Here is a 27879-nt window from a genome sequence, read left to right as displayed (position 1 = left end):
CTATGTCATTATAAACCAGTTATTCCTGTACTGGAGCTAAATTCTGCTTTAAAGGATTGGAATTGCAAGCAAAATTAATTGGAAATAACTTGCCATTAAAATCTAAAGCAAGGAAATGGAGTTAGCATTAGTGAGCATATAAAAGCTCAATTCTTTATGAACAAAAAATATATTTTTTAAAAAAGTATTAAAGAGTTAGGTGATCCTAACTGGTGATCCATATTGTATCTCTTCCCTTTAAATAGAAAAGAGGAGGAGCAGAGCATATATTGTTCAACGTACTCCTTTTTATGTTTTAACGCCATATCTTTTAAAATAAACAGCTTGGTTCAGATCTAAAAATAATAATAATAATAATCCTGCACCTAAAATCGCGCTGCTTTACCCATCAACTTTCTGGGGATGTCAATCAATGAAAGAAAGGACCTACGATTGGCTTTTCAGTGGGCGGCGCTCTTGCGGAAGGAGAGGGCGGGAAGAGGGCGGCCTGTGCATTCCCATTACCGCGGCTGGGCTGTCCACCCGGAAGGAGCGCCGATGGTTTTTGTCAGCCGCTCGCTTGTGTGGTTGGCAGGAGGTGGTGCGAGCCCCGCTTGGTGGCGAGGTAAGAAGGAGCGGAGCGCAGAGCCAGCAAACCTGGAGGGGGCGCGGGATAGCCGAGGAGGACCCAGTTGGCGCTTTTCTCCGCGGGAATGATTTTGGGAAGGGGCGCTTACGTAACCGTAGCATTGGCCTCGGCGCTGATTCTATTCTGGCTGCAATATGGAAAAGGTACGAAGCGTTTTTGGAGTGTTTATCTCACCTGCGTAACGCGTACCTTTTACGCGTCGGCTGCTGCAAGCAATGGATGCATAGCACGCCGAAAACATTGCCCGTTTCCAATTAGTCACCTGGAATCATGTTGTACGAGGTTGTCTGGGACAGCTTGCATTCTCGAACTGTCTACATCTCCCCTCCTTTGCTTTATAGAGCACCCTTAAAAGAATGGGAGGCGGTCTGTGTATGTGAGGAAGAAACTTGCTTTGACACCTCGTGTTTACTCAGAAGTAAGCGCCATTGAGTTCAGTGATGATTACTCAGCGGTATGTAGACCGTGCGTGGAGTTTTACAGCGGAGCGCACCGATTCGGTGAGAAGTGGATCCATTTGGGCATTATTTAAAGGCAGAGTTAAAAAAAAAAAGCAAATGTCCCCATTAAGGGATGAAGGCCACCCCACAATCTTTCCTCTGCAAAATCGCGGAGAAATTTTTACGGCAAAAAAAAAAAAGTTCTTAGCCTTAGTTACACTTGAAATGAAAACTTGAAGCTACAAAGTAAAAACCGATTTGTTTCGAGGTCATGAAAGGGCCACTCGGTAGCAATGGGATTAAATTTATCTTGGTTTTACGTTAGGCGTAGTTTGTTTTGTTTTTTTAGTACCTGTGCCCTGATTTGCTGAAATGAACATTGTGCCATATGACATTTCGCCGACAGTGAATTGGCTTTTCAAGGGCAGACCCACATTTTAGATGCTTGAGATGTTTTCTAGCGCCGCTTATCCCGAATAATTTATGCGCAAGTAGAATGGTGAGAGAAGCCAGATGGACCATCTCTATAACTGCTTTCGGCGGAGGCGTGGCAAATTCGCCTGAGATCCATCGTTCGGATTGCATAACCCTTGGAACCAAAATATGTATTGTTTGCCTTTGGTTGTAGTGCCTTCTGCGGTCTCAGCCGACGTGCTTTGCAAAACACAATTTAGGCTTTGGCGTATATGCATGACTTCAGTGGTGATTTGTTCACTGAACTGCGGTTTAAGCAATTCTATCCAGTATTTTTTTTAAAGGGAACGGTATTTCTATGGTGTGTTGTTCTTTATAAGCAGTCCTGATGAAAAAAGCCCGCAAAAATAACACAATCATTTGGACTTTGGTTGAAAACCAGCTTTTATTCGGAAAACTACCGTAGATCTAAATGGCGTGTTTTCTTTTGGAGCGGATCGACCTTGTTTGGGGCACGTTAGTGGAGTATCTGTACACCCCCCCCCTTTTTATTCTGTAGCCACACGTTGCACGCCCCCTTTATTTGCAGAAAGGCAGTCTGGTCGAGGGAGGCAGGGTTTAAGGACTCCTGCGGGATTCTTGGTGGATCTGGGTCCCAAATTCCATTTTCTTCCTTACCGCCGTAGGGTTTAGATCCGTCGGTCGGAACCGGACCCCGAGGGAGCCATCCTTGTTTTGGGGATGGAGGAGTGTTAGGGGGCGAGGCCTCGCGCGAGGCGCATTGTCTTCGCCCGCTCCGTCTCCGCGGTTGAAGTTGTGACCCCCGAGACTCCGCCGCTTTGTGCGTGAACTTGGTGACTGACTGGTGTGCGCGCACGGAGGGGAGGGGGACCGAGTGCAATGCGCGGTGACGCCGGGCTGGCTTGGGCCCTCCTGAGCGGGGGAGGAGGAGGCCGGCTCAGAGCTTCTCTTCGGCGCCGACCTCATACCGCCACCGGGTCATCCCCTAAGCCGCCGGGCAAGTGAGGCGATGAACCGGCAATCGGCCCTCCAAGCGCCGCCACCGCCGCTGCTCCCGTGCTCCCGCAGCCCGAAGCGAGGGAGCGGCCACCGCATCGGCGGCTGAAAGGCCAGGCCTGCGCCAGCCGCCTCCAACCGAAGCCGCGACGGCGGGGTCCGGCAGCAGCCCGGCGGCGTGGGGAAAGTTTTGCTCGGGGCCGAGCGGGCGGGGGCGGGGGCGGCCGCGAAGGGATGAGGAGGGGGCCCGGCGCAACGCCGGGGTCTCTGCCGCCGCCGGCAAGCCGCGCAGAGGGTGGAGTGGCCGGGCGGCGCGGTGGGCGTTGATCCCCCCCTCTCGCTCGCGGTCTCCGCCGCCCCCTCCCACTCCCCCGCCCGTTTCTCTGCCGGCCGGCCGCGCTCCTCGCCTCCCTGCCCGGGCGGGCGCGGCCATTGCGGCCCCCGGCTGGGTGAGCAGGAGGATGATCACGAACACGCGGGGCTTCCTTTGGTCGGACCTGGAGACGCGGGCGCTGCTGGAGATCTGGGGGGAGGCGGACGTGCAGAGCGCGCTGGACGGCAACTTTCGCAACAGCCATGTGTACCGGGACGTGGCCTGCCGCTTGGCCGAGCTGGGCTTTGAACGCACCCCGGAGCAGTGCCGCATCCGCATCAAGGGCCTCAAGCGCCAGTACTACCAGGCCCGCGAAGGGCTCAAGAAGAACGGTCACGCCCGCAAGATCTGCAAATACTACGAAGAGATGGACCGCATTCTCAGCTGCAGGCAAGGCGGGCACGGCCTGGATGGGCACGGGGTGGCCGAGCGGCCTCTGACCCCCGCGGGGGTGATGGTGGTGGCGGCGACGGCGGCGGTCGGAGACGAAAGCCACCTCCAGCCCGCCATGGTGCTCGCCGCGCCCCCTTCCGCCAGACAGAGCGGCTTCCGCAACAGCCGCCAGGCGGACCCGGAGGAGCAGGACGACGAAGACGACGACGAAGACAAGGAGGAAGATGAGGATGGTGGCGAGCTGGAGTCTTCCCCGCCGGACAACTTCCAGGACGACTCGGGCGAGTGCTCTTCTTACGCCGACCACGCCATCAAAGTGGAATGCCCCCCCTTCGCCATCCCGATACCACCTGCCGAAAGTGAGTTACTACGCTTAAAAAAAGGAAGGGGAGGGGGAAGGATCTTTGACTTTGTATTCTTATGTCTCTTATATTTCCAGCTGGTAGTTGGTTGTGGGTGAGATGTTTCCCCTCCCTTAGTTAAGGTCTTGCACCTCACTCTTGTGTTTGCTGACTGCAGACTGTGAGGCTGCAATCTTTTGCTGCTTGACCCGAAGCATGGGCATGTATGGATTGTGTGTGTGGGTTTACATACATACATATCTATATACTTATATATATAGTATATAGTTATATACAGTGGTGGGATTCAAGTAATTTAACAACTGGTTCTCTGCCCTAATGATTTCTTCCAACAGTTCACCAAACTACTCGGAAAGTTAACAAGCAGTTCTCCCGAAGTGATGCGAACTGGCTGAATCCCACCACTGGTTATTTATAGATGGGCATATATAGGTCATTATGGATTTCCATTGAGAGCAATGTTTCTCAAACTTTGCAACTTTAAGAGGGTGAAGTTAATGCTGGCTGGGAATTCGGACAGTTAAAATCCACAAATCTTAAAAGTTGCCAGGGATTACAGAAACCTCTGTTGTGCTCTGTGAGGTTGCCTTAAAAGTGAAATATGCCAAAGACTGCACTCCATAAACATATTTTCTCTGTTATATTCTGAGTCTCACCTTTGTCTATCAGAGACCTTAAGAAAAAGGCTCAGCACAACTCTTGTCACCTTTCTCTCAAGTTCTTGATTAAATTAGCATTTCAAAGCTGTCATTTCTGCCCCCACTTATCACATTGAGAGAGGTAGTAGATATGGTGCAATATGTTGAAGAAATCTAGAAGAAGATAAGGAGCCTTATCTAATCACACAACTTAGAACATGAATCATTCAGATAATCCCTTTCTTTTCACTGAAAAGGTTTTAATTAACCTCCTACACAGAGGCTGGTTAACATTAGTAAATGTTAGTAAATTTCATTTTTATAATAACTGCACTTCATTTTAAAATGAATCCCTATTAACCATATAAGTGCTTCATTTAACTTAACCAGAAAGAATCCTTGCCCTGTATAAGCCAACTGCATATTAAAATGTTACCCAGCAACAGCAGGGAGTCAAAAAATGATGTGACACCTTGGAAATATCTGTCTTGAATTCTCTAAACAATACGCTTCATATTCCTGAGGTCACTGTCACATTCATTATCCATGAAGAAATCAGACATGTCTTGGGATCCCAGTGAACCTTTGATCCATTTCTTTTATTGGAGGATGGGAAATCCCCAATATAAAAGCATATTCTTTATCGTCAGTTTTAATACCCATTTACCCCTCAGGTTAATTTTTGATAGTTCTTTTAGACAAATTCTGTGTAAAAGGAACAGTATTGTATATTTATTAATGCTCTTTTCTGCAAACATTTTTAGAAAATTATTCATACAAAGCAACAGTGGTGTTCTACTCGGTGTTTTTTATTTTACCTAATTCTGGCTTCATAAATTGACAGATTTAAGTCTGATAGTTCACACGTTTTTTTACACAGAAGTTATATCAAAGACAAAATGTATAGTTACATTCCTAATATATCTCTAAAAGCAGGAAATAAACTGGTGGTAATTATTTGCAGTGGAGGTGCTATTAGAGTTGTGTTGTAAATTTTAGGGATACTTTTTATTACTTCGATTCTTTATTAAAATTACCTTGCTTTTGTTTTTAGGTTTTAAACAAATTAATGCTCACACCAATGAAACACCATTATTATCTCAGGCTAAAAGATCAAAAAAGCGACATGCAAATTTAACACTGGACAAAATGATGGAAAAGTTTTTGCAACAAAGTATGGATACTGAAGAGAAGTTTTATAAATATGAAGAACAACGGCTTAAAATTGAAGACAAACGACGTGAAGCAGAGCATGCCAGGGAGCTTCAGATGTTGCAGATGTTGGGACAGATGTTAGCAGGAATCTCTTCCACAGTATCACAAAGATCCCAGTTTGTACCAAGTAATCCTTCGCAAAGATCAAATCACCGATCGTATGGAGAAAATTTTAACTATAATTCTATGACAACAACATTATCTCCACCCATAGGTATTTCATTCTCTTGCATTCATGATACATGAATCTACAGTACTAATTAAGTTTTGTGCACATAATTGTGCATCTTTCTAAAAATCAGAGAAATTATACTTGGTATAAAAAATGAATCATGCTCAGAGAATAAAAATGTTTCTGTAGACACGGAGTTTATTCAAAGTTATGCTTTTCTTGAGCATTGCTTTGGAATACATCATTGTAATGTGCAGCTCACATAGTTCAGCATTTTTAAAGATGTAGAACAGTAAGTTATAATTTTAGATGTTTAAAATGACATTCTATATGCTGATAGTAAAATCCATGTAGGTGCTCGTAAATTTCTGGAATTAAATATTTAAAATAATTTGACATATCTTTATTAGAATCAAAATTGACTACTTAAAAACTATAAGCGTACTGTGTAAGTCAGTGATGATGAACCATTTTGGCGCTGAGTGCCCAAACTGGAATGTGCATGTGTGCCCCAGAGCCCTGGAAACTCAAAGGCCAACTGGTATGTCGCACCAGCCAGCTGGTCTTCGGGTTTCTGGGGCTGCAGCACGCATGATCAGCTGGCCAGCGCGCCTGTGCATGCTGGAAACCAGAAGACCAGATGGCGACAGTGTGCATGCCCACAGAGAGGGCTCTGCGTGCCGCCTCTAGCATTTGTGTGCCATAGGTTTGCCATCACGGGTATAAGTAATTGCAGAATACAGTGACCTATTAAAAAGTGACTTGTTTAAAACTTAAAAAATCATGGCTTATAGCAGACAGAACCCTTCCCAGTATTAGATGGGAGAAGAATGTTTCTTGTTCATAAATAGCAACACCTGGCAATAGCAACCAATAGGACATTTCTTTCACTTAACTTCCTCAGTTCTGCCTCCCCCAAATATCCTATTCTTCATTTGAGGGCTTTGTGATTTCATTAAGCATTAAAATCTTTCAGATTAATTGTTTCATATAAACTATTAGCACTGATTGTCAGAATTTGCCTTGGCAAATTTGATGCTCTTCCAGCCATACATGGTTATTAGTGCTGGAAGAATTGCACAGTTATTTAGGTAACTCTGAAAGCACTTCCTGGTTACTAAATTTACATGATAAAGCAGCTGTTACGGTGCTCCAAAAGCTGCTTTCATGCACAATAAGTTTTGCATAGTTGCATGGTAATACAGTGAACAAAGTTTTAAGTAGGGGAATATGGAATTTGTAGCTTGCAGTGTCAGGAATCCCTCCCTTCCCCAAGCACATTCCCTGTGGGACCTTGCATATCACAGGGTTTGCTGGAGATTGAATGGAGGAAACGTGAAAAGGATGCTTGCAAATCCTATTGTATTTAGTTGTTACCCTTGGAAATTGTGCATGTTAGGATATGCTTAATATTTCCACCCATAGAGGTCTAGAAGATTTTTGGCAGTGCACAAGTTACTTACCATCTTATTCCAACCTGCTATGGAACAGAATTTGAAAACTGGTTTTAGAACAACTCTCATAGCTCACTGTGCCGATGTTCTTCAGGACTAGAGGTAACTGCAACTGAATCCAGCTCTGTGTATTTGATATAAATCAATTTTGAGCCTGCATTAATTGTGGAGCTTTTGTTGTTCTCTGATTTTGTTTGTTTGCTTGCAGATGTTTCAGTACCTTGATATTAGGTAGAATCATCATTGTGAGTTAATATGGGCTTTATTCACTGTTTATATATAGTCAGTTGCCCTGCCAGTTTTGGTGGGGTGAAGAGGAAGCAAACCCCACACTTATTTGCACTGATGATGTTATCTAGCTGCGTCCTGAAATGTCTACATGGAAACAATCAAACTTATAGGACTCTACAGTTCAACCCTATATATATATTCTCTTTCCCTCCAATAAGGTTCAGTTTCATTCTGAACTTGTAGAATGCCTTATGATTTGTTAGTAAGCTTCATCGTACAAGTACAATGTAAAATACTAGTTTGCTGTAGTGATTAAGATAGTGGTCTGGAAACTAGGTTTCTAGTCTTGCCTTAGGCATAAAAGCCAGTTGGATGACTTTGGGCCAGTTGTTCTCTCAACCCAGCTCACTTCACAGATTCACCAATTCACATGTGAACCACACCATCATTACTTATTCAGTACAAGAAAAGTTAACATGATTTGTGAGCCTAACTATTGAATTAGCATTTATCTCTTAAGGAATGTTTTTAGTCAGTTGTATCATTTTCTCTTTGCAGTCTCATGCATAAGATAGAAGTCAATACATATTGTACATCTGGTTAGTCTGGGTTCTTCGGAGCGACAGTGTTATTTCAGGTAGTTGGCATGCAACAAGTAAATTTGGCTTCATAAATTGATTTATGTGAAATCAGCTGCCTGGAGCTCTTTATAAGAGAATGTTTAGGTTACAGTTAAGACAACTCCATTTTTTTCTCATTAGCATTTCCTCCCAATATACTGCATACTACATCTTGGAAATCATTAATAGACAAGTTGAAAAAAAACAAGCGGGAACTTGATTGTTCAACATGAAATACTTAGATTAATATGTTTAGAGTATGCAGTACATTTTGCACACCTCTGTTTCATAGTCAGGATAAAATATATGTCTCAGGATAAAATATATGTCTTTTCTTAAGAGATTTGTTGTGCTTCCAAGTATGTGTGACCAGACCCAAGTAAAGAATTGGGAAACTGGTGCCTAGATGTGGAAGACAAACAATTGATTTGCCGAACTGAACTAGAAATGTTTTTGTATCTGTTAGAAGATTGGTGATTTTATTTGTTTTGGGGAGTGGGGAATACGTGTGGTTTATTCAGGCTAATAAACAAAACATGCATTGTACATTGTTGTTTGTGAATCAGATTATGTGGAATTTGGTTTGTTAAAATATGTTTACAATACAAATACTTTAGCACGGCAATTTCTTTAGAAACAAATTCTGATATGTGAATACATACTTTTAACATACTAATCTTAAAAGTTTATATTTGTAATATTTATTTAGATGTCCTTATTTTTTTCAGTTATAGAGAGATCTTTTTCAGTTCACAAAACACATTCCATAAAGGAGATGGAAAATATATTTCAATTGGTGCGAAATGTTATTCCACCTTTAACTGCCAAAAAACACAAAGGCCAAGATGGAAGAATAGGAATTGTTGGAGGATGCCAAGAGTAAGTTAAATAAAAATGTACAAATATGTATTCTATCTCAGACATTAGTGTTTATCTTTGTTTTTTACTTGTATCACTTTAATATCAATCATTTTACCCTTCTTAGTTATTTGTGCCATTTCCACAGAAAATTAATTATTTTTCAATTTTACAGGTTTTTTTCTTGCATGGAAGTAGTCTTCAAATAAAACAACAAATATTGCTATTACACACCTGTGTGGCATAGCCATGATGTTAATGTTCAGTTAAGGTATCATAGCGAATTCATGCTTTATCATTTAGAGCATGGGTAGTCAACCTTTTTATACCTACCATCCACTTTTGTATCTCTGTTAGTAGTAAAATTTTCTAACTGCCCACCGGTTCCACAGTAATGGTGATTTATAAAGTAGGGAAGTGACTTTACTTTATAAAATTTATAAAGCAGAGTTACCACCCACCATGAAAGCTGGAGCGCCCACTAGTGGGCGGTAGGGACCAGGTTGACTACCACTGATTTAGAGGTATATCAAGGGCACCTTTCTTTTGTATGTCCCAAATATACAGTAGATATTACTGTCAAGCAATATGTTGTAAATGTAGCTTGAGTCTAACTAGAAAGGTTATTGCTTTAATTAAATGTTACATTTTAGTCTGTAGAAAATGACAAGTTAAAAATACATTGGCGATCGCTTCCATATTTTTTCACTGTTGGAATATGACTCCATTTTTAATCACTAGAAAATTAGAGTGATAATTTTAATAATGGCCCTTTTTAATCTGTGTAAGTGGTGATTTTCATGAAGTTCATTAAAAGAAATATTGGAACACACAAACAAAATAGAGTGATAAATGTGTATCCTATCTATAATTAATACAATGTTAGCCAATTAAATCAGTGAAAGCTTCATAAGAGTTCTGTTTGGATCTTTAAGAGTCATCATCTGACTGCAATTCTGAAATTTATTATGTAAATTAGTATCTCATAAAAGCAATATTGTTGCATAAAAGCAATATTGTTAAGAAAATGCAGAAATGTTTTTGAGGTATGTATCATGATAGCACAAACAAAGGGAAAGTATTATGAAATATTAAAATTTACTAAAAATTTAGTTTAAAATTGTATGGTACATGAACTTTTATTAATTAGATTCTATCTTGTGTGTATATTCACTAAAAATATATAATAATCAGTAATTTAGGGTGTTCTTATCGCATTCTACATTTGATGTTCAAAAGTGAATATAAATAATTTATGTTAAAATGACTGCATATTGTACAATGTTAATAGGGTGAAAAGGCAGTGCAAGGTTAGATTTACTATAGTTGGCAAAAGTATTAGGTCAAGAAAATATCAGTAGAAATATATTGATTAAAGTGATGTGATGTTTCTACTTTCATATATCACATGAACACATTGTGGTACAAGTTCATCATCACATTTTAATGAAGTATATATTTCCTGGTGTGTTTTTTTTTTATATGCAGGTATACAGGAGCACCATATTTTGCTGCAATTTCTGCTCTCAAAGTGGTATGTTTCTTCTGACCATTTGCATGGAGTACAATTAAAGATAATGTTCTTTATTCCATAGAGTTAAACACATAGTTGAACTATTTAAAAAGGGTGCTGAACTCTGTTCCCAATAATAGACAAAAATGATAGTTTTGTATTGGTTAAATGTCTAATTTATTCAGCAAACAGATTTCAGTGTGTTGATAGTAACTATGTAGGTCATTAGGGACGCAGTATCTCAGTGGTTAAGACGTTGAGCTTGTTGATCAAAAAGGTTTGCAGTCTGAATCCTTAGCGCCGCATAACAGAGGTAGCTCCGTTACTTGTCCCAGCTTCTGCCAACCTAGTAGTTCAAAAGCATGTAAAAATGCAGGTAGAAAAATAGGGACCACTTTGGTGGGAAGGCGTTCCATGCACCTTCAGCGTTTAGTTATGCCAGCCACAGAACCATGGAGACATCTTTGGGCATTGCTGGCTCTTTGGCTCTGAAACGGAGATGAGCACCACGCCCTAGAATCAGGAACCACTAGCACATACGTGCGAGGGGAACCTTTACCTTTTTATGTAGTTCATTGCATCTATAAATTTTAATATCCATTTGGATCATCAGATGTAGATGTTGGTTACATAGTGTGTACAATGCTATTGGAAATTTTGGAAATAGTAATGACTAAAGTTGCTCATTAATCATGAATGAAGCTTGAATTTCTTGCTGGATTGGAGGATTTGATTTATTCAAGATGAACTCGTTATTCTAACCTATTGGGTTTCACATTTGATTACTTGGTGAAGTTCTGGCCCTGACTGGTTACTTCATAAATTTGGCAAGTGGTCCAGGAGCACTATGCCAAGAAGAAGAAGAAAGCTTTTGACATTTACATAAAACACCATGCACAGGAGAGGGATAAGTATTGGATTTAGTTATCAATTAAATCAGAAGAGTCATATAATTGGACCATACAGTTGGACTATAATTGGATGCTTGATTCAGTTCAGTTTAGTTCATTTAGTGACCATTCAAAAATTACAATGGCACTGAAAAGAGTGACTTATGACTGGTTTTTTTCACAGTTATAACCATTGGAGCATTCCATTGTCCCATGGTAAAAATTCAGACATTTGGCAACTGACTCATATTTATGATATTTGTGGTGTTGTGGGCCACATGATCAACTTTTTCAACCTTTTCACAAGCGAAACCAGATTTATTTAACAACTGCCGTAATTCAGTTAACACCTGTAACGAGAATGGGGCAAAATTTACTTAACAACAAAAATTTGGGGCTCAGTTCTCGTCATAAGTCTAGGACCTGTATTTATAACAAGTTCGTTCAGGAGTGTATTTCATTTTTATTGGCTGCATTGCAAACTTCATAGAGAGAAACTGCCCTTCTATATTTACACCTAACTTCAATATATTCTTTTATTATTAATAAAGTAAAGGAGTTTTAGACATTGGCTTTTAAATATAGAAAGTATGTTTATTTCTAATCTGGAATAGAGGTTTTTTTTTAAATTAAAATTAGTGAGATTTACTTCTTTTATTTAAGATTGGGAAATAGAAAGGAAAGAGAAACTTGAGAATATTGAATTTCAGCATGAAACCAAGAGAGAAAAATGTAATTTTCAGAAATGTTAAATGTTATTAATGATTGCAAATATGTTTATTTTTTTAGGGGGCAGACCTATCACACGTATTTTGTACCAAAGATGCAGCAACTGTAATAAAATCTTACAGTCCAGAGCTTATAGTTCATCCAGTTCTGTAAGTATTCTGTCTTTCTTTGGATGTGAAAAAGTACGTACTTAGCCAGCTGCTATATAACTCAGGGTCTTAACTGAAAAAAGTTAATTCCAACTCATATTTTTTTAGTGACATGTTCATATCATACCAGACAATTGTCTTTTGCGTCTGTCTAAAGACCTTCAGGTTGGTGAGATGAAATCTTTGTGCCTAGAATTAATAGAGTAATATTCAAAATTATTTACGCAAGTGTTCTTTATGTGTCACATGCATGCCTTCATTTTTAACAACAATAAGTTTTATCTTGCTGAAATTAGGATCATTTCAGAAAATTATATTGAGATATATATTTTTCCCTTTCACACAGTTTCTTAAAGGCATGTAGACGTTTGATTGCTTCAGAAACTAGAGGTTGCTCTCTGAAGTCACTTAAAATAGTGTCCTCAAACTTGACAATTTAAAATGTATAGATCAGAGGTGGTATTAAGCAGGTTCTAACCAGTTCTGGAGAACTGGTAGCGGAAATTTTGAATACTTCGGAGAAGTACTTCAGTAAATACCACCTCTGACTGGCCCTGCCCCCATCTATTCTCTGCTTCCCGAGTCCCAGCTGATCGGGAGGAAATGGAGATTTTTACGTGATGCCCATAAAGCCATGCCCACAAAACTGGTAGTAAAAACTTTTGAATCTCACCACTGGTATAGACCAACTCCCAGAATGGCCCAGTTAGCATTGGTTGGTTGGGGAATTATAGGACTTGGGCCACACATCTTAAAGTTTCTAAATTTGAGAAACTCTGTTAAACCCTGAAAAATGGTACCCAAAACAGGGTAACTCTCTTCTCCCACAAACGGTGATAACTCAATATAAAAACCCAGCACTACTTGGATTTTTGTTCAGGCTGAATTCAAGCTATAAATCACATACACCCCCACCCCTATTTGTTAAAGCAAAATATAATGCTTTAACAATAGTGCTGTAAAAAATTTTCAGCAATGCCTGAAAATTTCAAAAATTAAGCATAGCTAAATGCATGTGGGATTTAGCAAAGCGGTGGCTCAGTGGCTAAGACACTGAGCTTGTCGATCAGAAAGGTCAGCAGTTCAGCGGTTTGAATCCCTAGGGCTGCGTAATGGAGTGAGCTCCCATTATTTGTCCCAGCTTCTGCCAACCTAGCAGTTCGAAAGTATGCAAAAATGCAATTAGAAAAGTAGGGACGACTTTGGTGGGAAGGTAACAGCGTTCCATGCACCTTTGGTGTTTAGTCATGCCAGCCACATGACAACAGAGACGTCTTCGGACAGCGCTGGCTCTTCGGTTTGAGCACCACCCCCTAGAGTCAGTAACGACTAGCACATATATGCAAGGGGAACCTTTACCTTTTAAATGTATGTGGCTTACATTGTAAATATTAAATGAACTTGGAGGTTAATTGTACGGGATGGGTACAAACTAAGAAAGACAAATTGTCACTCAGATAACCAGATCCTCTGTTTTGAAGGACTTGATAGATAATAACCAGCATTTTAAATTGTGAAATGTACTGTGAAGGGTTCAGTTTTCATGCGAAAATCAATACTGTTAACTAGAATATAGTTCTTTACAAGTGTAATATTGGGAGCGGTTCTTATGAGATGCAGAATGTATTCTCCATCCCCACCTCTCTTATTCTATTGCAGTGCATCATGCTTCCTCCATAGGAATAAATTGATATCCCAATTGTTTTTCAAAAGTTAACATTTTTAATCATATGAATGTGATAATCTGTATTCTCAGGGAAAAAAATTCTGTATATGCTACTAGTAGATGCATAGGAAGAAAAAAGGTATAGTGGTAAACTGGAAGACTGGTTTTTTAATTTGCACTGTTTGCTGTTACTTTTTAGTGACAGCCCTGATGCTGTGCGTGAGGTAGAAAACTGGTTACCACGACTTCACTCAGTTGTCATTGGACCAGGTTTGGGAAGAGATGATTTATTACTTGAACATGCCAAGGTAACTTGGATTTCTTAAGGTATTACTGGTACATTGTCTGGCTACTGTTATTATTATTTTTAAAAAGAGAGTGTCAGCTTGATTACTATTTATTTCTAATATTTTATGCTATTTCGGAAATGTAACCAAAGTTGCATAACTTGCAAGTTGTAAAAGCAGAATAATTGAAAAAGAAATTGTTAAAACAACCTGTATTTATTTGTGGCTTCTACAAGCATGCTGTTACACATGTTTGAAACCCAGGCACTGGCTAATTTCTGGGGAACAATTCATAGTTAATGGTTTCTATAAAATAAGCATGAAATTTATACTCACGTGCATGCTATGGTGTTAAGTATCTATTTCGAATATATTTTTCTTGTTACACTAACGTTAGTTGGGAAAGCATGAATGTTATGTTTGATTTAAAAGTTTTTAATTTTTTTTCACAAATAGGGCATTATAGAAAAATCCAAGGTCAAAGGAATTCCTATTGTAATTGATGCTGTAAGTATGGTAATCATATTGATTTGGTTAAACAATTTTGTACCTGTCATTAAATGTTTCCTCTTATTGTCCCATGCAGGATGGTTTATGGCTCATTGCCCAACAGCCTTCTCTTATTCAGGGTTATCCTCGAGCTATTCTTACTCCAAATGCTATGGAATTTAGCAGACTCTATGAGGCAATGGTGAGTCCATACAGTTCTTAATTATAGTTCCATGAGGGAAGGTACCCCAAGTCCAAATTACATTTAATATTACTAATGTAGAACTTCAATAATTAATTCAATATGTGTGATTTTAGCCCAATTTAGGCTTTTTAAACCTAGATTACTAGGCTGTCAACCAGGTGAGGGATCAAGAGTTCACCACACTGTAATGACACCCAAAGAATAATGCAATTATCAATACATCAGTACATTATCAGTACAATAATACAATTATCAGCAATTATCAGTGCATACAATATATACAGTGCTTCTTTATTTAATAAACACATATGTAGTGAACATTGAAAAGGCAGCTTTTGACAAAGTCCATATATATTATATTTGTAGTTATTTGTCTACCTATAGATATCTACAGTCCCTATAGATACACAAGTAGTCCTCATTTAATGGCCATAATTGGGATGGGCAGATCTCTTGTTAAGCAAAGCTGACGCTAAGTGGGAAATTGTGTGTCCATAACTGTGCTTTCCTTTTTCACATTCCTTTTCCCATTCCCCTGCCCTTTGGGACATTCATCTGGACATTGGATAATCAACAAGAAGGGAATTAATGTTTGTATTTAAATTTATTGAAAAAGAAGGGATTAAGAGAGTAGGCAGGCACACAGTTGAGAATACACATTGAAAGGAATGCAGTGGTGCAAGCAGCCCCGAGAACAGTTCACAAACAGCCTATATATGCCTTATTGTGTGCCGCCTTATCCTCTTGTAATCCCTTCCTCTCCAATCTCTGTGTTATGAAAAAAAGGAAAACGAGGTCAAGCACAGGGCAATGTGTGCTGACTATAGTGGTGATCACAGTCTGAGGGATACTGTTCAGTCATAAATGTGGTCATTAGCTGTAAAATTATTTTTTCAGCAGCATTTTAACTGAACAGTAACTGAATGAGGCAGTCAGTAAGTGAGAACTAACTGTAGAGGTAATAGATCACAAACCTAACTGGCTAGGTTAAGTTTGAGTTTGATAAGAATTGAGACAAGATTCCTCCATGCACCCAATGCATTATGTGCAATAGGATAAAAAAAACCTAAGTTACTATCCATCTTCAAGTAGTTTGGTCAATCTTCTAGCACAGGGCTGTCACTCGGTCCAGATGTGTCATGCACTGGCCACACCCAAGCCCAATTCAGTGATGGAGAAAAAAGTCACAATACATCATGTGACGCCACCATGACGATTTGAGTTTGACACCCCTGTTCTAGCACTTCTTCATACTTTCCTACATGATGATTAGCATTATCTCATCAAGGTCAAATACAACTGTCTCTTGTTTGAGAATGACTTTTATGTTTTAAAATCATTGCTTGTATCTTAGAAATGCTACCGTGTTTTCCAGAAAATAAGACGGGGTCTTATTTTCTTTTGACCCCCAAAATAAACGCTTGGCCTTATTTTCAGGGAGGTCTTATTATTTTTGAGGTGCAGGAGGCCCCTTAATCTCGCCCACAGTTCAGCTGATCCAGAGAGGACTGGAAGTTCTGTCTCTGTTTCTGGGCCTGCTGCTCTTTTTGTGGCCGCCGTAAAGAGAAGGGATGCGGTAGCTAAGGTTTGTGGGAGTGGCCTCCATGAGGCCGTTCCATATGGATGGCAGATTCATAAGGGGTGCATGGGGCATGTTTCCCCCCTTCCTCCCCAGGAAATGGGGACCGGCTGCACATGCATTTAAATATTTTAGAGGAGGGTTTATTTTCAGTGCATGCGCTCAAAAGCCTGATAGGGCTTATTATCCGGGGAGATTTTACTTTCATTTCTTAAGATTACATAGTAATATAGTTTTTATTGTCATTGTACAAAATAAATGCAACGAAATTGGTTTTAGCCTCACTGGTGCAAAATTATAGCGGAAACGAAAAAAGAAAGAAAAAGAAAAAAACTAGTCATACATTTCTGCGTGTGCATGGATTGTGGTTGTATTTAAAAGTCTGATAGCCCAAGGATAGAAACTATTTCTAGACCTATTTGTTGTGCTGGCTATACTTTGATGTCTTCTGCCCAATGGTAGAAGTGCAAAGAGACACTGACCAGGGTGTGAATCATCTCTGAGTATCTTCCTTACTCTGCTAAAGCAGTGAGACCTGGCAATGTCATCCAGTGATGTTAGAGGGCAACCAGTGGTTTCTTGTGCTGAACTGATCCCTCTCTGTAGTGCCTTTCTGTCCGTGGCTATTAAACTAGCATACCATACTATAATGCAATATGTGAGGACACTTTCTATGGTAGACAGATAAAAAGAGGTTATCAGCCATTGTTCCATAAGTTCCATAAGTTAAAATCTTCCAAAACAAACCCTTCCAAGGTCTGGGACTTGATTTGAGTGGATTTTTTGTACCCCTTCTTTTATATATCTCCATTTACTTTTGCACAAATAAGTGCAGATTGCTTGTAAACAAATCAAGCGAGACATAGTAAGACTTGTTACAAATATGGTAATATCTGCTGTATGGCTGATGGAGACTAGTTGAGCAGGTAGCTAACATTTCATAACATAAAAGTTTTAAAATGATATGAATGAAAGTTAACCCTTTTCCTCATTACGTGCTACACTTAATTCTGTATGATTTCCCCCTTTGCTCTTCTCTAGCTTAGAGATCCTGTAGACAACAATGATTATCATGGCTGTTTGTTAAGGCTTAGCCAAGCCTTGGGGAACTTGACAATTGTTCAGAAAGGCGAACGAGACCTCATTTCAGATGGAGAAAAAGGTATACGAAAGAAACACAGAGCAAATATTTTATAAATGTAAACATTTTTCCACTATATGGATAGATGCTATGGGAAAATAAAACCAAATGCAGGTACATGCATCTAATATATCAAAATTAAAGGAAGTACTAGCAGGTTATTTTGCTAGTCATTGTTCAAAAGTTGACTATTGTATTACATCAAAAATGTCACTATTCCAACATTAGCACCATATTTTTATGATCTTAGCATATAGACTGATTACCCATCAGAGCTGTTTGAAAATGTATAATGAAAATATTAAATAAAAATTGTTGCTAAAGATGTTCTTATCTTAAACCTTTGAAGTTAATGCAATAATGCAAAAATAAAAATATAGCTGTTTAAATATTAATCTTATAAAATACCACAGTTTTCTGTTAACAAATTAGTTACATTCAGTTCTGGTCATACTTTAAAAAATGAACTTTGTAAGTACAAAGTCTGCTCCATTTCAAATCTACATTTTTTTCAATTCTCCTACAGCTCTGTTCAATAAGGATCGAGTGTTTTCAGTTCCTTTCATTTTTTGTGTTACAGTGCTTGTATGTAGCCATGAAGGAAGCAGCAGGAGGTGTGGGGGTCAAGGAGACATCCTCTCTGGGTCCCTAGGAGTCCTAGCACACTGGGCCTTTCTTGCGGGACCAGAAAAAACAAATGGGTAAGCCATGTTCATGCATTCTGATCAGCTTCTTTTGAAGGTACCTTTATAGCAGAGGTGCTATTCAGCCGGTTTGGACCGGCTCACCTGAACCAGTAGTGGAAATCACGGGTGGGCCTGCCCACCCACCCCGGCTCTATGCCATCCTAGTTAGGCACATTTTCAAGTCACGCACATGTATGCAAGCCGCGCGCGATCAAAGCACATGTGTGAAAGGCCAAGCGCATGCACTCACATTTGCGAACCGGAAAGGAAGTGAATACCACCCCTGCTTTATAGAACAATTCAGCACATGTCCAAATTACACCGTCCAGAGCCGCTCTGTGAAGAAAATAGGAGGTTTCTAAATTTGATATATAAACAAATGAATAAATTTCTATTAGTGGCTGATAGACCCAGCATCATGGCTAATATTGAAATGTTTGGTGCAACTGTTTGCAAACTTCATCAGGCATGAACTGAAAATACAACTGTTAAATACATTAATTTTATACTTGCTTTTTTCTTATGTTACTGTATCGATTTTAGTCCTTTTCCCTTTGAGAAATTCTCACCTGGTTCTGGATGTTTTTTTATTGTTACTTGCATTTTAGCCCACAGTTGGACATACATGTCTGGGATATTTATTTATTTATTTATTTATTTATTTGACTTATATACCGCTTCATAGGGCTTTCAGCCCTCTCTAAGCGGTTTACAAATTTTTTAGCAAATTGAGTCAGCAACTTGCTCCCACAGTCTGGGTCCTCATTTCACCCACCTCAGAAGGATGGAAGGCTGAGTCAACCCTGAGCCGGTGAGATTAGAACCGCTGAACTGCAGATCACAGTCAGCTGAAGTGGCCTGCAGTACTGCACCCTAACCACTGCGCCATCTATTTAGCATATTTTAACTCTGATCTGGTGGGCAAATGAGATCCATCATTCTTAGTCTTTTCAGTGTTCTTACTGTCCTATTTGCACTGGCCTAAGAGCAAAGATTAAAAGATTAGTAAAGATTTGTTGGTGGGTTTGTGCTCGGGGGTGGGGCACAGTGATGCTCATTTCAGATTTAATTGTGATTCTTGTTTCTGTTTTAGTCAAAATCCCTTTCTAGTGGCTGCATTTGGAGCATGTTCACTTACAAGGCAGTGCAACAACCAAGCATTTCAGAAATTTGGACGGTCCATGACAGCCTCTGACATGGTTTTAGAAATTGGAACAGCCTTTAATAAACTCTTTGAAACCTAAGACCAAAGCAGCAGAAGAGGAAGAAGAAGAACAGGTCTTGCAGCCACGAAAGTTACAGTAGGATGTCCTTGTACAATGCACCCTTTTTCAAGTGCTGTTAGCAGTAATGGTATACTAGGTAGTTTTTATTTTTTAAAATAAAAAGTGTAGGCATTTTTAAAGGGTTTGGAATATTTTTTTTTCTTTGCCTTTTTTGGGATGAATAAGCTGTAGTTGCAGATGTTACAATAAAACAAAACTGAAAATATTTCCTCTGTTCTATCTTACAGGTTGTTTTTTGAGCAATAATTACTAGTAGCAAAAAATATTCACATGACAGGCAACATAAAGATCAGCCAACTGTGGATTCATAAGCCCCATATATATATGTAATTTGAATTCAGCAGGGCTTATTTTCTAGTAAGTACTTAAAGGTCTGTGAAGATTCCCAGTCATCCACGCATGGTTGTCTCAAAGGTGCTTTTTCAAAAGGCAGACTGGGCTATGTTTGTTCCTTGAGGAAGATGAGTTTCACTTCTCACCCAAGAAGCTTCATCAATTCTGACAGGATGATGGTTTGGAGGAGGGGGGATGGAAGGATCATATTTCTTTGCCCTCATCTGGTCTTTCACACCCTCTCTGAGACTCTGTGGCTCTCAAAGAGAGTGCTAACGACTGGATGACTGAAAATAAATATGATCCTTCCACTCCTATCCCCACCCCCATCATCCAGTTAGAACTGATGAAGCTTCTTGGAAGATAAGCAAAATGTCATCTTCCTCAAGGGAAAAAAAACACAAGTTCAGTTGCCTTTTGAAAAAGCACTTTTGAGATAATTATTTAAATGTTCATGGCGCTGGACGTACTAATTTCAATGGAAGGAAAATTAACTATATGTGAAGCTCTCCTGTTGAAATAAATGGGATTTTAAAGTACTTGACTTTGGTGGCTTGTATTAACAATATTCTTCCACCAGCTCAGCTTGCTAAATTGATTTGCAAGAATTAATTTGTTTTGTTCTCGTAACAATTGCAGAGGCTCAGTTCTGTATGCCACTTTTGATAAGTGCCATCTTTGAGCAGAGACTGCATGCAAATTGCCTTTGACTCCTTGGTCTGTAAAGAGACTAATTTTTGTTCCTTTTTAAAAGGAAAGGAGGCGGGAGGGTTGGAAATGCATTGCCAGTTTTTGTTGTAAAGCAGCACCAAGAAGCTGTAAATCATGGCATGTGAAAATAGAGTTTGTTTAGCTGAATGTATTAAAGCTTCATCTATTATTCAGTGCTAGTTTAGAACATAAAACCAAGTCGTTTGCAGAGAAATCAGGCACACTTGGAATTAGGGGTTCAGCAGGTTATATTACAAAAGGGAGGAATGTTTTAGAAACAGTTCACCATAAGCAATTCTTGCATAGTCTTTGCACAGAGATAGCTGTCAATAGAAAGTGCCCTTCATGCTTTTATACTAGCATTAAAAATCACCTTGTAACATACTACTGCATGTGGACGTGTTTTTTAAGGGGGAGGGGGGGAATCACCAGCATTGAAGTTGATTCAAAAATAAAGTGAAGGATTAACCTTAATTGCACAATAAGATCACTCAGCCTACAGCAGACTGCAACATAGAGAGAAGATAGTTCAAAGCTCAGTAGCAATTTATTCTTAATATTCAGCTTCATTGTAAGAAAGGCTATAGAACCATCCAAGAGCATTCAGCTGCCCTAAGTGTATCCTGTTAGCTTTACTGAATGAAAAAAAAGCTTAATTTGGTATGATTGATGAACTAAATATTATAATTTCGGCAGTTTCATCTCGTCGTAATGGTTTTCAAAAGACTGCATAGAAAGATGATGGGACGTAATTGGTTTACTTGAATGATTAATAACTTGCTACTATGCGTATTTACTCAGAAATAATGTCCCAACAATTCAGTGGAGCTTATTTCAAAGTATATATGTGGATAACGTAAGCCTTAGTGTATACTTTCTAGTGCTAAATTAGCACTCCTTTGTACGGACAGTTGCTGTTGGGGTTTGTTACATGGTACAGTAGTTAAACAACATTTAATGGCAACTTTCTTTGTGCAAGCAGGAAATTGCTCTGTATAAATTCAGTGCTTATGGTTAATATTTCAATGCACTGAGATTTCTACCTCAGAACAATACATTTGTTTTCTTTATATTAAGAGTCTTCTTTTCTTTGGTTCTATCAAAGTTCAGAGCACAGCTCATTAAAAAGAATTATGGTACAGGTTCTGCTCCTTGGAAGTATGGATGAGGGATTGCTCTACTGTATGTGGAAGAATAGGACAGCAAGGAAGAAAGTACCAATGGGCCTTGCTTCCAATTGTACAGATTGACATGGTTTTTCTTTCTGAATTGACTCTAAATAAGAGCCTGTTTCTCTGGAACCAAAAATATTTCAAAACTAGAATCTGCCTGAAGCAGATCCCATGTTGACCTTCTATTTCCAGAAAATTGCAGTAGAACATAATCATTATTCTTCCTATCTGTGTAGGTGACTAGGATGTTATAGTACACAGAAGTTTTACATGACTAGCATCCACATATAAACCACTTAGTGGAAATTTTTATTTCTTGCATGCTGAAGGGAATCTACAGTAGGACAGGCAAGTTGTGTCTAAACTCTATATCTCCCATGTCTGTTGCATTATACAATCTGAAGTTATTTGAGGTACAAAAGGATGAGAAGCAAGTCAACCAATCAAGATACTTCATTTGTGGGTGTTAGACCCATAAAGTGGAATGGATTCCCTGTATTGTTGAAGTCACAGCAAGGTCTTTATAAAAGGAAGATGTTAATCATACAGTATATGTTGTTTTCAGTTAACATGTACCAGAGTTCTCCCATAAAAGTGATACCATCAGTAGAGCTGAGCAATGGGAAAGATGAACATTTAAGTTAAATTTGTAGGGAAACCAAATGTCCAATTTTTCAGGTGGCTCCGATGAATAAACTACATTAAATCTGCCTGTTTTTTTATGTTGTTCACTAGTGTATAAAGATTTACATTTGAAATTTTCTGAAACTGTAGAAGTTTCTTTTGAGGAAATAAAAATGACAAATTGAAATAACTATAGTGAGTATTTGTTCATCCTGACCCTGGCTAATGAATCTGTGACAAGTCATTGGACTGACTGGTGTTTCCTTTTTAAGCTGCATTTACTTGCCTCATCATTGCAGTAATTTTCATTTCTCCCTGCAGAAAAATAAATAAGAATTCATTTATTCCATCAACTGCCTGTACCTGTGTACAATAGTATTCAGTTAGAGATTTATTTCCATGTGGATGTCACAAGGAATTAAGCAAAGCCTTGTTAATACCCAGTTGAGACTACTCCCATGCCACCTTCGAGACATGCAGTTCAGGTAAGACCAACTGACATTCTCCAATCAGTATCTTAAGACCTGTTAATGAATAGGTCCCAAACTTTTTGAATTGATAAGAACATTTGGATTATTTTGCAAACTTTCCTTCAAAATGGATTTTGGGTTGTTGTTTTCATTCAGAAAATAGCTGCCCTGGTGATGGAACCAATACAAAGCAACTGGTTATGAGAATGTTAGCTCCACAAGGATGCATCCTGTTACATAATAAGCATTTTTTCTGTATGATGGGGCTCATTTGGAACTTAGAAGCATTCTTGAAAATAAAGATGTCAAGTCAAGACACTTGTTCTGCAGCATGCCAGTTTACTATTATTTTAATAAAGAAAATATGTATTAAAAAATCAGGAAGCTTTATTGGTAGCTAAAATAGTATTTTCACATGTACTAGCGCTTCTGGTTCTGTGTAGCCAAATCTTTTCATATAAAGCAAAAGGGGGGAAAGTACACTTTTCTATTGCTCTCTCCTTCTGATCCAGGACAACGGCAGCTAATTTTTTAAATTCCTCTACACATATCTTAAATTGCCAAATTTGAAAAACACTGCTCTCCACAGTTCTGAATTCAAGAGTCACGGGATTAAACAGATGGGCAATTTCTAGCTTTTGCAAGAGAAGGGGAATTTGTGAAACTGAGTTGCATGCTGGGCACTGACTCTGGTTACCTCAACCACGGTTGTAATTCCCATAAACCGCCAGTAAGATTGGTACTTGGAACAAGCTCATTTGTCAGATTCCCGCAGAGTGACATAGGTGACAGCGGGGACAAGCAACACTTTTCTTCACTTCAGTAAACTTAACTGTCTATTCCATGAAAGGAACAGAAAAAGAACATGAAAGGGGAATGAACCACTGTAATAGATTTAAAGATCAAAATTGTTAGCAGAAATAATCATGGAGCTGTGGAAGGAGCGCCCTCTAGAGATAAAACCACCTCCTTTCTGTGCTGCAGGAAGGCATATAAAAAAACCTGTTGATTTCCCTTATTCAAGCCTGAGACTGAAGGGCATGGACAAAACCAGCAACCCCATTTGAGTGTTCATATACGTGCATTCTTTCTCCTTTCACATATAAGCATGCAGACACAATAGTCTCTTTAGTTTGCAAGAAGGCATTGAAATTACAGTGGCTGTACTTGACAACTCACAAGTTAAAAGTGGACAGTATGCTGCTCATTTTCTGTTGAAGTTGCAATGCAAATCGGATCCTTTTCTCATAACATTTGTTAACTATCCATTTTTTGAAAACTGCAAGAGAAACCAATAATGTGCAATTTCCAGGGTGCCAAAAGTGTAGATAATACAGGTAGTCCTCAACTTACAGTAGTTTGTTTAGTGACTTTTCAAAGTTATAAAGGCACTGAAAACTGGGACTTACGACATTCCCCCGAGTTACGACCTTTGCAGCGTCCCCATGATCATGTGATCAAAATTCAGATGCTTGGCAATTGGTTCATACTTATGACCATTGCTGTGTCCCAAGGTCATGTGATCACCTTTTGTGACCTTCTTACAGGCAAAGTCAATGAGGAAGTCAGGTTCATTTAACAACCAGATTACTAACTTGTCAGCTGCAGTGATTCACTTAACTGTGGCAAGAAAAGTCATAAAATGGGGCAAAACAGTGTCTCACTTAACAACAGAAATTTTGGGCTCCGTTATGGTAAGTTGAGGACTACCTGTATAAATATGCCTATGGTCACATAATCAAGTAAATGCATCCCATCGATTTTTTTTAACCTTTTCAACATGGATATTTGAGTTTTATTCCAATGATATTGCTAAAGGGGATATAACAAATATGCCTCATTTGCATTTGTAGTAATGATACGTGTAATTGATATTAACAGGAATGCAAATTTTGCATGTGGAAAAAGTAAATACACTTCTACATTAAGCTCCAAAATTAAACTTTAGTTACAAGAGAGTAGGGGACAATGATTAGAACACAAGGTAAGCCTTGACTTGCAACCACAATTAGGACTAGAACATTTGCTGCTAAGTGAGATGGTCATTAAGCGAGTCACATTTTATGTTATCAATTGGTTTTTAAGTGAATCATACAATTGTTAAGTGTATCTGCATCCCCGATTGATTTTGCTTGTTGGAAGCTGGCTGGGAAACTCATAATTTGACACTAGGATACTGTGACTATCATAAATACATGCCAATTGGCAAGGGCTTGGTTTTTGATTGTGTCTTTGGGGATGCTGCAACAGCAAGGACCAGTGGTAAGTCAGTAAGTGATCATTAAACAAGCGGTCATAAGTTGAAGACTACTTATAATGACTGGATCAGGGAGAAACTTGTCTTATTAAAACCAACATTTCATTCTGCTTTCCGTTTTATTTGCTCTTCAAGTACTCTGAGGCATTCAGAAAATAAGGTTATAGATGCCTATGAATCTGGGAGGGGATTTGAAAAAATGGCCAAGCAATTGGACAATGACCGTAAACAGTCGATCCTCACTGGCTCAAAGTTGACTCGGCCTTCCATCCTTCCGAGGTTGGTGAAACGCAGACCAAGATTGCTGGGGGCAATAGGCTGCCTGTAAACCGCTTAGCTGTAAAGCACTGTGAAGCAGTATATAAATCTTAAATGCTATTGCTTGTGAATCTACCAAATAGTTGGAGAGAAAAAATGAAAGTCCTTGAATGGGATATGCATACAGGAAACCTTCAAATATTGCACAGCTGAAAAAAATTCTGGATGAGGAATGGAAAAACAGATTGGTAGACAATGATAGTGTTTTCTGCTAAAGGTTTAATAGAAAGAAATGGCATATTTGTTAATTTTTGAATTGAATAAACTATTGCAATATCTATTTTTCATATTTTTCAGTTACATCAGCTTTTTTTCACGTATACGTAGACATATTTTCAGTATATAAACTTGGTATCATCATTCTATCCATTGTCTATCCACTGCAGGATGAGGCATCTTCAGCTTTCTTTTGCCAATTGGGCAATACTTGCTTATGTCATAGCTCCATCTTGTTTTAGGGCTCTTTCGTGGATGTTAAAACAAGATGGAGCTACAACATCAGCAAGTATTGCAGGCCCAATTGGCAAAAGAAAGCTCAGACCATATTGGATGGAAACATGCAGAATAGCCCTTCATCCTGCAGTGGATAAACAATGGCTAAAATGATGATGATGACATCAACTTTATATACTGAAAATGTTATGTCCACGTACATGTCCAAAAAAACCCCTCCTACATGGATATACTTACTTTTTCACATGACTGTATATGTGTGGGTTGGTTTTTTTTTGTTTGTTTGTTTTTGTTTTGAGGAATTGGGAAAAGGTTACACAGCAGAGAGAAAACCCCTAAAATTGCTAATTCTGTAAACAGAATGTTTATTATGATTTCATCCTTCTTTTGCTTGCTTTTCTATAGGCAACATGAATCAAAATAGCCTAAACAGAAATGTCTATAAATAGTAGCAACATTTGAAACGGATACACTCAAGCTCAGGGAATTCTGCAGAAACACTACCTAAACCTTTTCTATTTCTGATCAATGTAATCAGTCAGTCAGTATCATATGGTCATTCATGGGGGGCTACAGCAGCTAAGGCAGAAGGGCCTTCCTGAAAAGAAGTGTCATCCAACATTTTCTGGGCAAGTATTGTATCCTTCATACTCCATGAAAACATTCTTTCTTCTTTTTGAGGGAATGAACCAACGAAGAGCACTGAACCCCAGATACTTTAAGGGACCTGCCTATTTTGGGAAACTTTTCTTAATGCCCCTTGCTCCTACACTTTCCAACCCGTACTTAATAAATGGTTGCAAATCCCAGCGCTACTGGTTAGCTCATGTGCATGCACAAAAGCGTTGGGGAAGGTGGGTGGAGCCTGCCGCCACTGCTACTACTTGTTCGCCTGATCCGGGCTGAACCGGGAGCAACCCATCTCTGCCGTGCTTGTTACTTGACTTTTTCTACCTACTCTTAAAATTTTTTTAAAATATGCCGTCTTCAAAAAGCCCAAATGTATCTGCTTTGCCATTGCCTCTCTTCACCTGGATGTTTCTTAACACTGTAGGGAACAAGGCACCTGCTGAGGACAGCTTCAACTTCCACAGACCATACTCTGTGCTTCAGTTCTTGAAATGCTCGTTTGGTATCAGCCAAAGAAAAATCCAATGTGAAATTCCGTTAATGATGACAAAGTAGACATGATTTTAAAATATAAAATCTATAATTCATCCCTCTTCTCAAAAATTCACTTCATTTGGTACTTTTGGTTATGTTAAACTAAACCATACTTTATGTCATTTCAACCATATTGTTATAACAGATGGGAATAAGCTTGAATCATTAGAGCTGACAAAGATTTAACTAGATAATTTCTACTATTGTAGAAGACTCATTTGAAGTAACTAAATTCTCACGCAGCCAGTGAAGCAGACAAAACAGATCTCAATCAGTAAATCAACACTTGTATTTCTCAAATCACCAAACTAGGGCTTTTTGACAATATTTTATTTAAATTGCTTTAGAATAAAAGTCCAGCAATCCAGGGGCAATAGTCTTTATCTTTTGGTCTGGCTTTTCTTTAAAAATGATTATAATCACTCCAAATGTACATCTGTCTTTATCAGTGCTTTTCCACTTCATTATTGATTTTGTTCATGTTCCCATGTAGAAGTAGAACTTCTATCCTATAAATATTTTGGGGGATGGGGTGGAGATAAGAGAGAAAAGGCAGAGAATTGCATTAATCACATCTGAATTTGGAAGACTATATACAAGGATGCTTAGCCAGAAATATCAAAACTTATTTTAGCCCTCATTTCAAATATGTAGATTCAAATATGGAGAAAACCAGCTTCCCATATTATTACTTTTGCAGATCTAATCTGTAGAAGTCAAACAGTGGTTATGACAGCTGTAATTCAATTATAAAAATATCAGCTGAATAAATCAAATTAGTTTTAAATATTCAGGTTTGGCCAAACTTCAGACTTTTAATGTTTCATTTAATCTTTTAACAAATGGCTTAGATTAAATCCCACATTTTTAATGTGATTGTATCATTCCAGTATAATGGAAACAATTGTATTTTTCCACTTGTGTAATTATATATTTCAGGAA

At 38.9% G+C, this 27879-nt stretch overlaps 2 protein-coding genes across 8 annotated transcripts in view; one reads left to right on the top strand and one right to left on the bottom strand.

Annotated features, from left to right (window-relative positions):
* Positions 1–509: 509 nt before the first annotated feature.
* Positions 510–22168, top strand: NAXD (NAD(P)HX dehydratase). 6 transcript variants are annotated; one of them, XM_032226309.1, is made up of 11 exons: positions 513–771; positions 5320–5694; positions 8686–8836; positions 10304–10349; positions 12008–12096; positions 13962–14070; positions 14506–14556; positions 14636–14740; positions 17364–17484; positions 18044–18164; positions 19243–22168. In XM_032226309.1, exons 1-11 carry the CDS (start codon positions 693–695, stop codon positions 19391–19393), a joined length of 1398 nt encoding a protein of 465 aa, XP_032082200.1. In that variant the 5' UTR covers positions 513–692; the 3' UTR covers positions 19394–22168. The 6 variants fall into 6 exon arrangements, with proteins under 6 accessions (XP_032082204.1, XP_032082200.1, XP_032082199.1 ...); XM_032226308.1 differs by having other exon boundaries at positions 513–3624; XM_032226311.1 differs by having other exon boundaries at positions 523–604.
* Positions 22169–26964: 4796 nt separating this feature from the next.
* The window catches only part of CARS2 (cysteinyl-tRNA synthetase 2, mitochondrial), a 35219-nt gene continuing 34304 nt past the window's right edge, over positions 26965–27879 (bottom strand). For both annotated transcript variants that reach the window (XM_032226317.1, XM_032226316.1), the window contains exon 15: positions 26965–27446. In XM_032226317.1, coding sequence (XP_032082208.1) covers positions 27402–27446 — 45 coding nt within the window. In that variant the 3' untranslated portion in view covers positions 26965–27401. The remainder of the gene's footprint in view (positions 27447–27879) is intronic.

Source organism: Thamnophis elegans, chromosome 11, assembly GCF_009769535.1.
Source record: "Thamnophis elegans isolate rThaEle1 chromosome 11, rThaEle1.pri, whole genome shotgun sequence".
NCBI lineage: Eukaryota > Metazoa > Chordata > Lepidosauria > Squamata > Colubridae > Thamnophis > Thamnophis elegans.
Note: the sequence above shows the minus strand (reverse complement) of the source record. Positions and strands in the feature narration are given on the sequence as shown.

Bases quoted from the DNA above. Each gene is read 5' to 3' on its own strand.
- NAXD (XM_032226308.1), top strand. From the start codon at position 2,961: ATGATCACGAACACGCGGGGCTTCCTTTGGTCGGACCTGGAGACGCGG. The intron at 3,625-5,319 runs GTGAGTTACTAC...TTTTGTTTTTAG, and splicing joins CCCGATACCACCTGCCGAAA to GTTTTAAACAAATTAATGCT. The intron at 14,071-14,505 runs GTAACTTGGATT...TTTCACAAATAG, and splicing joins TATTACTTGAACATGCCAAG to GGCATTATAGAAAAATCCAA.